The following is a 13,778-nucleotide window of genomic DNA, read 5'->3' on the forward strand; positions in this document are numbered from 1 at the left end:
GGATGTTCATCACAGCATCGTTTATAATAGTGAGAAACAACATGTGTCCATTAGTGAAAATGAATGTCTGTTTATGGAGAAACAGTTAAGTACATTGTGATAATATATACAGCCAATAAAAATAATATAAAACTATATTTATTGGCCTAAGATACCTATAACATATTAATGAAAATGGGTTATAAACCAGTTATGATCCAACATATTTAAATATTTTGTTTATTTGTATATATAAGTATATATATGTATATTACAAGGACTTAAGGGCCAACTACAAAGTTAGGGAGAATTGTCCACAAGACTATCCTCACTTCTAACACCAGTTTATAAATTAGAGGAACTCCCTTAACCATCTTCAAGTTGAACAATTCTCTAGAAGGACTCACGGAACTCACTGAAAACGTACATTCTTTATTACGGGTTTATTACAGGGAAAAGCTTCTAATTGAATCAGCCAAGGGAAGGGGTGCATAGGGCAGAGTTGAAGACGCCTTCAAATGCAGTGCTTCTGGTTGTCTCTTCTGGTGGTGTTACCTCCTTCCCACCGCAGTGTGTGACAGTGCACACGGAGCTTTGCCAACCAGGCAAGCTCACCTGAGTCTTCGGTGTTCACAGTTTTATGGGGCTTGATCACGCACTGCCTGTGTGGCTACCTTCTGGTCCTCAGCCCCTCCTGGAAGTCTGACTAATACCTTTAGTTATCAATCCTCTGGAGACTGGAACTGATACCGTGTGGTCCAAAGCCCCTATAGTGAATCAGACTGTGAGAGTCTCCTAAGACCAAAGCCCCCAGGCAAACAAAGACACTCCTGTCAGGCAGGACATTCCAGGGGCATAGAGGTCACCTCCCAGGAGCCGAGGGCAAAGGCCAGACTCTCTTTGGATAAGGTTATTTCATTTCTTCACTACACAATATTATCACCAAAATTCAGATAATGGTTATTTCTAGGCAGTGGAATTGCAGGGGACTTTGCTGTTGTTTGTACTATATTTTGTCATTTGAATTTTCTTTCAGCGTGGGTGTATAATTTAGAATCGATAAGACTAAAAAAAACTAAAAAAGAGATTAATGGAAACGTGGGGTAGACGGGCAGGCAGCGAAGCAATAAAAGAAATGATAGAGGAAGACCAGTAGATATGACTGCACAAATGTATAATCTGCTTATTCGAAGATATGCTGTATAAAGAATTAAAACTCCCAAACTTAAGGGAAACACTTGCAGAAATGTCACAAATTAATATTATGGCGTTACCAACATAAAATAGCTGAAGAAAAACAGCGAACATTTTAATGGAGGGTGAAAACTGAAAAAGATTTGTAATAGTTCACGATAATCTGCCAGAGCCGGTTTCCTAGTGGTGAGATTGTGCTTCAGCCACAGAGGATGCTGCCCTGGGGAAAGCTGCGGACTCTGTGCTATTTTTTGCAACTTCCCGTGAGTCTATAATTATTTCAAAACAAAAAGTTTTTTTAAAAGACAAAGGGCACAAACAGCTTATACAGTAAAAGAGACACATGGCTAATGCACAGGTCTTTTTAAGTATTAAAATTTATTTACAAATGATGCAAACTGAAGTGACATACCACTTTTTCTTGTTTTATTTTATTTTATTTTTTTAAAGATTTTTTATTTTTATTTATTCAACAGAGATAGAGACAGCCAGCGAGAGAGGGAACACAAGCAGGGGGAGTAGGAGAGGAAGAAGCAGGCTCATAGCAGAGGAGCCTGATGTGGGGCTCGATCCCACAACGCCGGGATCACGCCCTGAGCCGAAGGCAGACGCTTAACCGCTGTGCCACCCAGGCGCCCCTCACTTTTTCTTGTTTTAAGTCTGGTCCAGTACCCAGTCCAAAGGAGTCCGAACACCCTGGGTTCTGGATTCAAGTTTCTTTTCCTGGCAAATAAACAGATGAATCTGGCTTTAAATGGTGCCCTGCACAGCATCCCTGCTCCTGCCTGCAAGTCCAGTTATGTCTAGAGTCTGACTGGAAACCCCAGGCTTTAACACTCAGCGACGTGCCCCAGAACTGACTGCTGTTCAGCAGCGCGCCCCGGCGTTGGCTGGCATTCCCTCTGTCCTTTTATACCTTACCTGTGGTTCTCCCAGTGAGGTGGACAGCACCACCATTTTATAGAAGGTGGGGCTTGGACAGCTCAGGTCACTTGTCCAGAAATGGAAACCACTCTCCTTTCCCTGTTGGCTTGGAAGTGGTACAAGCATGGCGATGTCTGTCCCCTTATGGAAGGCCGGAGCTCAAGAGAGAGTGCTCCCAGCAAGGACACAGGTCACCAGTGTTCACAGACAGGGTGAAGGAGAGGTCACCACTGCAGCTACTCTGATTTTGCCTGGTTTCAACTCCTTCAAGTTGCTTTAATTTTTGAAAGTTATTGAACTGATTACTCCCTGGGCGCCTGGGTGACCCAGTCGGTTAAGCGTCTGCCTTTGGCTCAGGTCGTGATCCCAGGGTCCTGGAATTGAGCCCCACATCGGGCTCCCTGCTCAGTGGGGAGTCTGCTTCTCCCTCTCCCTCTGCCCCCCCCCACCGCGTTCGTGGTCTCTCTCTCTCATATAAATAAATAAAATCTTAAAAAAAAAAGAAAGAAAGAAATGATCACTCGCAGCTTTTTACACAAAACAAACATAGGCCCTCACAAACATGCTCACACATGAGGGCAGATGAACACCCAGACACACTAGCACACACATATACACAAGTGTGCTCTTTCACACACACAGTCACATGTGCACACCACACACCTGTACACACACCTCACACACCACATACATCAACACACATACACACATGCACACAGCACACACTCGCTCACCTTGTCAGTGAGTGACCTGGGATGAGGACCTCAGGAGGCCACGTTCCTGCCTTGCTGTCATTGCCCTCAGAATCTGCTTCTCCAACGGGACTTTCTTTGAATTTAAGAAAGTAAAATAAAAACCAAATAACCCATGAGGAGGATGAATTGCGGGTGCAGGAGAGAGGACCCATGTTTAGGTTTGGGAGCAGGGCCTGACAACCTCATGAGTTTCCTCTGGGAGGAGGCTCTGCTTGGGCGGGAGGCCCAGGGCGGAGGCCCACAGCTCAGGCGATTCCGTTAAACACACTGCCCTCCTCCTGCCATGCCTCTCGCTGTGCCTGCTCCCCACGTCTTGGCTCCTCAATGAACCTTTGTCTGTCTGGAGCCTGTTAGTTTTGGCTCCTAGCAGCCTGTGGAACCAGGCCCAGATCCCAGGAAAGCCAATAGAGACCGCTCTTTTGAAGAAAAAGAGAATCTTGGAAGAGAGACCAGTCTGAGCGTTATTAATCCACTCATTAAAGAAACCACTTAATAAGCATTATCCTCATATTTGGGTCTAGTTCACAAAATTGACTTGCACATAAATTTTATATCTGCTCATGTGATTAATTGCCTTCCCCAGTTAACTAGAAGCACTATTATAAGGTTTTGGACTATACCTGGTCTTTTTGCCTTATTTACTTTGAAAAAAATAACATATTCTTGTATTATATTTTAGCAGTATAAAACAGCAAACAGTGAAAACTAAGTTTCCAACTGAACCCCTTAATTCTCCAGTCTAGCTCTCTAAAGGGAAATCACTGTTTCCCTGTTCCCTGTTTTTCATGTATCTTTCTGAGATCGACTGACAGGCAGTCTTCTCCCCCTGCCCCAGCCTGTGTGTCTTGTGTGCGTGGCTCCCTGTTATAAATACACACGGCGGCCATGCTGTCCCTCTTGCACCTTAGTTTTCTTCTTGCTTCGTACAGCTTGTGGCTTTTGCCTGTGTCTCAGCACATATAATGCAGCATTGCTATTGGTTTAGTTGCCCCATCGTGTCCCTCTGTGTGGATACAGCACAGTTTTTAAACCAGTTCCCTTTGATGAGTGTGTAAGTTGTTTCCAGCCTTTTGCTGCCACGTCAGTGCTGCTGTTTGATGTCTTTCCACGTATGTCCTTGGGCATGTGTGCACGTGAATCTGTGGAATCAGTTCCTAACAGTAGGACTGTGAGTCAAAGGGATGTGCATTGAAAATGTCAACAGACAGTTGTCCACTTGCCCCCCCAACAAAGTTGGTTTTGCCCATCTTTGTGTCCCCAGTGCCAGCTTAATGCTCAGACCTCTCTCCCCTGCCAGCGTGCTGAATTGTTTGGGAAATGAAACAGAGGAGTTGGTCCACAGCAACACTATTCACGACAGCCAAAAGGTGATGGACAAATGTCCATGCGCGGGTGAAAGAATAAACAAATGTGGTCTGTCATCCAGCGGGATATGGTTCAACCATGGAAAGCAAGGAAGGACTAGCACATGTTACGACGTGGACGACCCTTGAAGCTCGTATGCTTAGTGAAAGAAGCCATACACAAACGGCCACATATTTTATCATTCTGTTTATATGAAGTGCCCAGAAGAAACAAACCCAGAGAGACAAAGTAGATTACCGGTTGCCAGGGCAGGGGGAGGAGGAACTGGGGAGTGACTGCTCCATGGGTACAGGGCTTCCTTTGGGGATGATGAAAACCGTTCTGAACCTAGGTAGCAGCAATGGGCACGTAGCATTGCAGATTGCTTAAAGCCACTGAATCGTATGCTTTAAAATGGTTCAAATGGTAAATTTTATATGTACTTAACCATGGTAAAAATGAGTCAATAGATGGTAGCCAATATTACCTTTATTGTTGATCAGGCTGAGGGTATGGCTTATAGGTGAACCCCAGACTGCCTTTCCAGGTGAACCCAAGACTGCCTTTCCAGGTGAACCCCAGACTGCCTTTCCAGGTGGTGCAGGTGGTCCTGGACTAGGACAGGCCTCATCCCCTACCCCAGGCTCTGTAGGAGCAAAACAGGAGGAATGGCAGCTTGCTCCTAAGAGGACAGGAGGGGAAGGGTCTGGACCACCCACTCCTGTTCTTCCTTCTACACTCACTGCTAACATACCCATTCTACCTCGCTGGGTGGGAATAAAGGGGAGGCAGGGCTAGGGGTGTCTTGCTAGTGGGCATCCAGGAAGCATTTCAAGGAATGGCGAAGAAATTTTGCCCCATAACAAGCAAGTATGGTTCAGTGAACAAATAAATGGGCCCCACCACTCTTCTGGGACCTGTAGCGACAGATCCTAGAGACCACTACCTGCTTTGTTTTGGAGAGCATGGTCCGACTAAGAGTTAGGAGCTAATCCTACCTGGGAGGGACAGAATCTAAAAATCCCTCTTGGTCCCATCCACCCTTGTTCTTCTTAATTTCAGCTCCTGTGTGTGCAAAGCTTGCACTTTAATTTCCGTTCCAAAGCAGTCTCTTGTCAGACCCCTGAAGAACTCAGAGTTTGCTAGTCTATCCAACAACAGTCTTTTTTTAAAAGATTTATTTATTTGAAGGGGGGGAGGGACAGAGGGGGAGAGAGAGAATCTCAAGCAGACTCCGTACTGTGTGCAAAGCCCAATGCAGGGCTCAGTCCACGACCCTGAGATCATAACCTGAGCCGAAACCAAGAGTCGGCTGCTCAACCAACTGAGCCCCCCAGGGGCCCCCCACCAACAGTTTTGAGAGACCTTTGTTGTACTCTGAATTTCCTGTTTCAGGTCATGAGCCTGTCTTCTAGGAGAGTGTCCATGACAGGGCAGTGTGAAGATTTTTCATTATGGAAAAGGTTAACACTCACTTAATAGCTGTGTATTTAAAAGTGCCTCCCATGTGCAAGGCACTGTGCCGGGGTGAGTCGGCCCTAGACTTTGGCCTTTCCATAGTTTGGGGAGAATCCAGGGTCATTGTTCCAACAGGGAAGCCCATGGGGCATGTAGGAGGGTGGGTTTGGGAGGTGAGGCCAAAAGAGGGCTTTGTTATTGAGGAGAAGCTGGTGGTCTTAGAAATTTTTAATGTGTTTCTGGTTACCCCGCCCTTTTTTTAAAAGATTTCATTTATTTGCAGAGAGCACAAGCAGGGGGAGTGGCAGGCAGAGGGAGAAGCAGGCTCCCCACTGAGCAGAGAGACCGATGCGGGACTCAATCCCAGGACCCCAGGATCATGACCTGAGCCAAAGTCAGGCACTTAACCGACTGAGTCACCTGGGTGCCCCTCTGGTTAAGCTTTAAAGAAGGAATGTGGTGGGTGCCTGGGTGGCTCAGTCAGTTAAGCACCTGACTCGATTTTGGCTCAGGTCGTGATCTCAGGCTTGTGAGATCAAGCCCCGTGTCGGGCTCCATGCTGGGCACCTGCTTAAGATTCTCTCTCTCTCTCTCCCTCTGTCCCTCCCCCCCCCCCCAAGAAGGAATGAAGCATAATCCTGAGTTAGACCAAGAAGTACCCCCATCAGCCATGTCTGGAGGACGAATGAAGCTGGAGCAGAGTTGGGGGGAGCAGAAGCCCAACTGCAGATACTTTCTGGGACCCCTGCTCTAGAGAGCTTTGCGAAGGAGCTCCAAGTTCCCTTTTAGAAATGTGTAGAGCAGCCTTTCCCTAGTATGTTCCCTGGGAAACTAGACTTTGGGTGCCTCCCATGAAAAGGGTCCCAGTCCAAGTTTGGTCTGTGGACGTCTGCATAAGGAATGTCTCTTCTTCCCTCCTTGAAGATTGACAGTGACATCAGTGCACCAGAGGCTCTGAGAAGCCCATCAGTGAGGAGACTTTAAGAAATCTATCCCCACATTTTTCTAAAAATGTGTCTCTGGATTCCTTTTTTCTCTGTAGTACCTTGCTATCTAGAACTGTGCGTGCTGCTGCTTCAGATCTTGTCTGGAAATGTCTGTGGGCAAGTGGTGGTCAGTCACCATCAAAACATCGTAGTTGCTCTTCCGTGGTCTCTACTTCTGTGGGTGTCTTAGGTTTTGGTTTTGGACTCAAAGGTTTTGTCTTTGTGTTGCTTGAGCACCCCCTGTTGACTGTGGAGATATTACAGAAATTTGGGACGATGATGGTATGCCAGTTGTATGTTCCGAACTCCTACGTATTTGTGCTGAGGTTTGACCACATATGACGTAAACATCAAGGAAAAGTGAACCATTTCAGCAAGCAAGGAGGAAGAAGAGGAGAACCCCAAACTGCCCCTTGTCCAACTTGGTTTCTAGCCCACAGGGTTTGGGCTCCCTTTGTTATCTGCCCACCTCATTGTAAGTAATTGAAGCTGCCAGAGTGATCTGACGTCTTTGAGAAGATGGTCTTACGCGCACATCAGCCACTTTTTATTAACAAAGCAGGGGTAAGGTTTGGTCTGTAGTTAAGGGCAATGGTTAGTTCTTAACACTGCAGGACACCAAAGGTTGTTCTGTTCTGTGGAGTCCTCATTCACATGGCAACCCTTGTGCTTCTGTCCTCCGCGGCCATCTGTGTAGGCGGCAAACACCCTGGCAGGATTCTACAGAGAAAGTGGCCTTTGAACCCTGGCTTCAGTATGAGGAAGCTGTCAATTACAGAAAAAGTGTTTTTTTTCCCTTTAAGGAAATAAGAAAACAGGGACAGTTTTCTGTTTTGTTTTGTGTTGTTTCCTGGAACCACCTGCCTAGCTAGATACCAATTTGCTGGAAGGTCTTACAGAGGAGGGAAGGAGGGTTAGTTTTGCCAAGTTGTGGGACCTAATCTATTCTGCCATGTGCCCTGCTCTCCAGCCTGGCATAAAGTGCCCCACGCGTCTCCTGCAGGCGCTCTTAACCAGTCGTGTGCTTGCTTACCTCAGGGCTGTCACAGGCAGGCAGAAGAGCTGCAGAGGTCACTCCCTGGCACAAGGTGGAGCCCATTTCCTTATCTTCCAGGCAGTAGCTGAGATGTCACCTCCTCCAGAAAGCCTCCCCTGACTACTGAGACTGGGTTGGTTACGCAACTCTATGCTTCCACAGCCCTCTGCTCTTCTTTGGGACCCTCAGCGCCTGGTATGCTCCGCAGGGGCGGGGCCTCATGGGCCCCATCTGTTCCTTTCCTCCATTTGTAGCTCTCATCCCTTGTCGAATGAGTGAATGAGACCCAGTCCCTGCCTTCAAAGCGCTTAGACAGGGTTGCCCTCTGCCCAGGTCTTTGTTCACTGGTATCGAGGGTGGGCCCCTGGGTGTCACCTTTTTCCTCCCCTGGAGGAGGAAGAGCCACGTGACGGTGGTGGCAAACACAAAAGAAAGGACTTCAGGTCAAGAGGTGTTAAAACTCAGGCCTTTCAGTAATAACTTGAATTTAGATAATTGAGATGGTTATGAATAACTTATATTTCGCTGTAGGGTTTACCAGTTATATGTGTCTAAGAGTATATGTATATGTACATACATACACATTGTCTCTCATTTAACCCTTATTAAAGCACGCAGGAGGAGATGGTATTATCCTGAGCTCACCCAGGAGACTGGGTGTCAGACAAGTTCCCTGATTGCAAAAGCCAGCGCACTTGCGGTGCGGCAGAGGTCGGGACCTAGCCGCTGGCTGCCGAGCCTGAGGGAAAGCGGGCCGCTTGGAGGTGGGCTGGGAGTACCTTGGGACTGGGCAGAGATGGCAGGAAGGTTTCTGACAGGTTAGAAACGTCCAGCCCTTTGAGCTGAGACTGCTGTTCTCTCTCCCTCAGACTCTACTAGGGCGTCCTGTGATATTTTCTCTCCGGGGGTCACAGCCTTCTGGCCTATGTGATCCAAAGCCTGGCTCACTGGGGTAGGTGGGAGAGGCAAGAGGTCTTTGCCAGGTGCACAGCCAGGGGTTTTGCTTTTAAGCCAGTTCTCAGGTTCAGGTAGGGTTCACTGCTTGGGTGCTGTCTTTGGAGACCCCGTTGCTGTTCCTTACGAGGCCTTTCTGAGTGGGTTTGCAGAAGAGGCAGGGCTGTGGCTCACAGCTAGGGAGAGCCACCAGAACCCCCTAGGGTGTGGACTAAAGATCATGCCTTGCCCATCTCAAGCCTTCTGAAAAAGGGAACCCTGTGTCAGCTGCCCAGAGGTGGCTTCTGACACAGCACTTGGCAAACCAGACTGTCTGAGAAGCCTGCGCCACTGGGGAGTGCTCCTTGCCTGCTGGTAGCTGGTGTACGAGGGCTCCTTAACTCATCCAGAGAAGAATTATTCCCAGGCCCTGCTATGTGCCACGGTCTGTGCTAGGGGCTTAGGGTGATGACACCTAATGGGCCCTCCCCTCGGGAGGCCGCAGGCCGCAGGTACTGCGTGCAGCTGTGGGTGTGGGCACTGCTCTGCGGGGGGTGGCTGAGTGCCACCTTTGAGTTTTAATCGTGCTCAGGGAACCCCGAAGGAGTCATCAGCAGCCTGGCAGAAGCCAGTGCCAGCACAGAGGAGATGGTGTTGGAGCAGGTGGCAGAAGGAGGTCCCTGAAGAGTGAGGACCATGTGTGCACAGGTCTGGAGGCAGGAGAGGGTCCCGCAGGCTCGAAGGCCAGTGCGACATTTGTGTGCCCACATTGTAAATGCCTCTTGGGGACTGGTGGCAAAGGAGGTGGGCCAGGGTGAAGGAGCTTGGCTTTTGTTCATTTGCCAGCAGGTTTCTGTCTTTCTTCTCGCTCCCCCACCCCTGCTTTATTGGGTTGTAATTGACATACAACATTGCATAAGTTGATGTAAGGTGTACAATGTGATGATCTAATATATTGAAAAATCAAAAGATTTTTAACTTTTAATTACGGAAAATTTAAAAGATAGGTGAATGTCGACAGACTAAGACAGTGAACCCATGTGCCATCGTCCCACTCCAACACCTACCAACTCATGACCAGTCCTGTCCCCTCCATGCGCTGACACCACCACCACCCCCACTCCCACCTCTCCCCTTCCCTACAGCCGATCACTTTGAAGAAATCCCAAAGTGACTCATGTCTTCCATCAAGCCTAGCCAGTGGCTTGTGATGGATTAATGTAGAATTTCGAGGCCTGGAGTGAATGGATGGCAGTTTTTGATTTCATTTCATTTTCAGAGGAACCACTAAGTTTCCCTTCTTTGTCTCACCTTTCAGTGGGAAGTTGGTGTCCCCCAAGTGGAAGAATTTCAAGGGCCTGAAGCTCCAGTGGAGAGACAAGATCCGGCTCAATAATGCCATCTGGCGGGCGTGGTACATGCAGTGTGAGTGTTCCCCGGGCTTCCGGCAGGGCGGGCCTTTCAGGGGCCCCAGGACTCGGCAGACCTCCTCATTCTACCACCTGGAGGCCTTTGCACCTTGGGGACCAGAGCCCACTTTTCAGACATTATGCCTCAAAGGGAAGCCTCTCTTGGGCAGTCTGCAGCAAGAGGAAAACCAAGCCAAATCCTAATGAACTGGATACTTCTCAGGTGTCGGGCACAGGGGCCAGTCACGTGGTCTGTGTCATGTAGTTGCCCATCATCTGCAGGAGACGATGTGTTAGCCCAGTGCTCGTAGCATAATGTGCTCATTATTAGGTTAGATGCTGGGGCCCAATGTTGTAAAGGTAGAGGAGGAGGGAGGGCTTAGTTCTTTCCAGGGGAGTCAAGGAAGAGGTGATATTTGAAGAGTCAGGGAACAGTTCCTATTTTCAGCAGGTCAGAGAAGATGCAGACCCAGGCCTTGTTCATTCTCTAGCTGGCTTCATGCCAGTAGATCCGATGACCTCTGTAGGAGATCAGCATGCTTGGGGCATGCTTGGTTCAGGCTGGCATTTCTCTTGATAAGCCAGACTCCCTTTCTTACCCATGAGTTACTGACAGATTCTTTTCCTTTATTCTCTGAAATTTCATTTTCAAGGGAAGGAGAAGGGAAGAACACTTGGGAGGGTCCCACCCTGAGGGGTATAGGGACAGAGGGGGTAGGGGCTCCTTCAGGGTTCTTGGTCATAGTGATGATGTCTCATCCTTTCTCTGCCCAGATTTGGAGAAGCGCAAGAATCCCGTGTGCCACTTTGTCACTCCACTAGACGGCTCTGTTGAAGTAGACGAGCATCGCAGGCCAGAGGTACTTGGCTTGTGACCATCAGTAGCTGGAAAGGATCTGCCCTCACAGGAGGAAGGGGCTCTCCCAGGGCTGGGAGCAGGGGTTGGATTCTGCAGCAGTGGGGGCGGGGTAGGGAGAAGGTCTGGCTGTGGTGACCTCTCAAGGATGAGGTTGTGATAGCTCACAGAGGCTCCCCTCTTCTCAGGCTGAGCTGACCCAAGGACTGAGAGGTTCTCCTGTTGGGACTCACTCTCCACTTTCTCTTAACATTGGCATTTCTCTAGAGGTCATTAGGGAGGGATCTGGGTTCCTTACAAGGCAGAATCTTTAACAATTAAAGAATGACCTCAAGATCTTTATGTGCTGAAATGGAAAGATGCTGAAGAAATAGTAAATGAAAAAAAAGAAAGCAAGTTGCGCAACAGTATTTTAGTAACTTTATGTTAATTTTTTTTAAAGTGTGTATGTGTGATTGTGTGTGTGTTAGGAAAAGTCTAGAAGGATATACAGAAATCCTTTATTGGTGGCCTCCTTTGGGGAGGGGGATTAGAGTGAGGCAGATACCCTTTATACCCTTCTGCATTGTTTTAATGTTTTGTGTTTGTTTTTTTTTTTTTTAAGATTTTATTTATTTATTTGACAGAGAGAGAGAGAGACAGCCAGCGAGAGAGGGAACATAAGCAGGGGGAGTGGGAGAGGAAGAAGCAGGCTCCCAGCGGAGCAGGGAGCCCGATGCGGGGCTCGATCCCAGGACCCTGGGATCACGCCCTGAACCCAAGGCAGACACTTAACGACTGAGCCACCCAGGCGCCCCTGCATTGTTTTAATGTTATCCAAGCATGTCTCACTGTTGGGATAAAAGGGGGAACAATTAGAAAGTGACCCAGTGAAAGAACCTTTTGAGCGGTAGGATGTGATCTGATGTTGGACAATATTAAGGAATATTGTTTTGTTGGGTCTGGTGATAATACTGTATTGTTCACTGTGAAGATTCTTTACTTCAGACACACAGTGAAGTATTTTTAGGTGAAATTTATGGACCTTATGATATCTGGGACTTGCTTTAACGTAGTCCAGCCGTAAACAAAAAGGAACCTGAAAGTGAGGCAGGCTCTCTGAGGCAGTCATGACTCCTTCATCACCAGAGCTCTTCAGGGATATCATGGGAGGGGCTCACCTGCGTGGTGGAAAGTTCGAAGTAGCTACTCTTGGAAGTCACTCTCCACCTAAAACTTCTGTGATTGGCCATTTGTTGTCACCCTTTGAAAATGTGGCAGAGCCTCCTGGATAAGGGCATTTAGTGCTACCCCTGGCTGTCTGGTGGGCTTTTTCAGTGCCTGGGTGGAGGGCCCTCTCCCTCTTTCCTGCCGGAGCATTCTCTGACCCCATCCAGACCCTTAGGACCCATGCTAACGAGGCCGCACTCAGTTATCTGAGGTCATGAAAGAAAAGCCCCTCTTTAGGGTGGAGGCTAGTTGTAGCACAGAAGAGGTGGGACGCACTTGGTGAATGCAGTTGTATTATGCATGTGGTAGGGTTCTCTGAGCTGCGCTGCCCGGGGCTGACTGCCAGGGTCAGATGCATCTTTATTTTCAGGTCAAGTTCTGCCAGTCAACCTAGATTGCCCTCTCTTGATTCCGACACGCATCTCTTCACAGGCCATCACGACAGAAGGGAAGTACTGGAAAAGCCGCATTGAGATCGTGATCCGGGAGTATCACAAGTGGAGAACCTATTTCAAGAAAAGGGTATCAGGCTTGGGCCCCAAGAAGCGCATGTTCAGGAAGCCCCATTGAGGAGGGAGGGTCTAAGTCCTGTGTTCAGACACAGGCCCCTGAGGTTGGGGCTCCATTGCTGCCCCTGTGGAACCCAGTGTTCTACCCCAGCCCAGGTGCTGGGCCTGCTTTGGCCGTGTTATCTATGGTCTCAGTTTCTTCTGCTGCTAGTTATTACACAAACACTGGTTGAGAATCTCTTCTGTGCCCATCATGGGCAGAGAGCAGAATCCCTCAGTGCCTCCCAGGGAGAAGAGGCCTAGATGCTTCCAGGAGGAGAGGCTGAGGGCCTCTTCCCCTCCCAGGACCCTGGGTGACCACCTGGTCTCCTTCTCTCCACAGCTACAGCAGCACAAGGATGAGGACCTTTCCAGCCTGGCCCAGGTGAGTGAGCTTGGGGGCTCTGAGGACCCTCATGGCAAGAAATTGCAATGATGTGGGTGGCCCGACAGTGAAGCCTGCCGCAGAAGGTGGTGGGGACGCGGACTGTCCGTGCAGCTTCAGGAGGGGCCACCCCCCTTCTCACACAGAGGACATGCAGGCTAAGGAAACAGGCCAGTTTTCCCTGCTCCACATACTCCCCTCATCTTTTACAACAGCCCTTACAGCTCTATACAATAGGGTAACATACTTCCCTGGTATGATGTGATTGGGAATTCTGAGTTCACTAGTGCCCCTCTGATTTTTCCTCCCCACTCTGTTGGTGGTAGGATGATGACATGCTTTATTGGCACAAACGTGGGGATGGATGGAAGACCCCAGTCCCCATGGAGGAGGACCCACTGCTGGACACAGACATGCTCATGTCGGAATTCAGCGACACCCTCTTCTCAACACTCTCCTCACACCAGCCGGTGGCCTGGCCCAACCCCCGGGAAATAGGTAATCCACCCCTAGATTCTTGACTTTGAACACACAACTGATTTCCTTCTCTGTCAGTGGCCCCACAACCCAGCCCCCAGGTCAGGATTGGCCAACCTCACTGGCATCTGAGGGCCATGTGCACTGAGTGGGTGGGGACTGCAAGTGGGCCTTCCTGGGCAACTGTCAGACACGTGGTGCCCCTGCGAGAAGACTGGGGATTTGGTCTGAATCAATTTCACATTTCTGATACTGTCTCCTTAGCAGAGGATTTGTGCTTAGGCC

General features: G+C 48.9%; 1 protein-coding gene across 4 annotated transcripts in view; it reads left to right on the forward strand.

Moving 5' to 3' along the window:
• Positions 1 to 13,778, forward strand: part of MLXIP (MLX interacting protein) — a 57,715-nt gene that overhangs the window by 30,741 nt on the left and 13,196 nt on the right. For all 4 annotated transcript variants that reach the window (XM_045777662.2, XM_045777668.2, XM_045777679.2 and 1 more), the window contains exons 2-6: positions 9,928 to 10,034; positions 10,793 to 10,878; positions 12,516 to 12,605; positions 12,975 to 13,016; positions 13,343 to 13,514. In XM_045777662.2, the coding sequence (XP_045633618.1) occupies positions 9,928 to 10,034; positions 10,793 to 10,878; positions 12,516 to 12,605; positions 12,975 to 13,016; positions 13,343 to 13,514 (497 nt within the window). The remainder of the gene's footprint in view (positions 1 to 9,927; positions 10,035 to 10,792; positions 10,879 to 12,515; positions 12,606 to 12,974; positions 13,017 to 13,342; positions 13,515 to 13,778) is intronic.

Source organism: Ursus americanus, chromosome 30 (genome assembly GCF_024610735.1).
Source record: "Ursus americanus isolate L20-20 chromosome 30, mUrsAme1.1.p, whole genome shotgun sequence".
NCBI lineage: Eukaryota > Metazoa > Chordata > Mammalia > Carnivora > Ursidae > Ursus > Ursus americanus.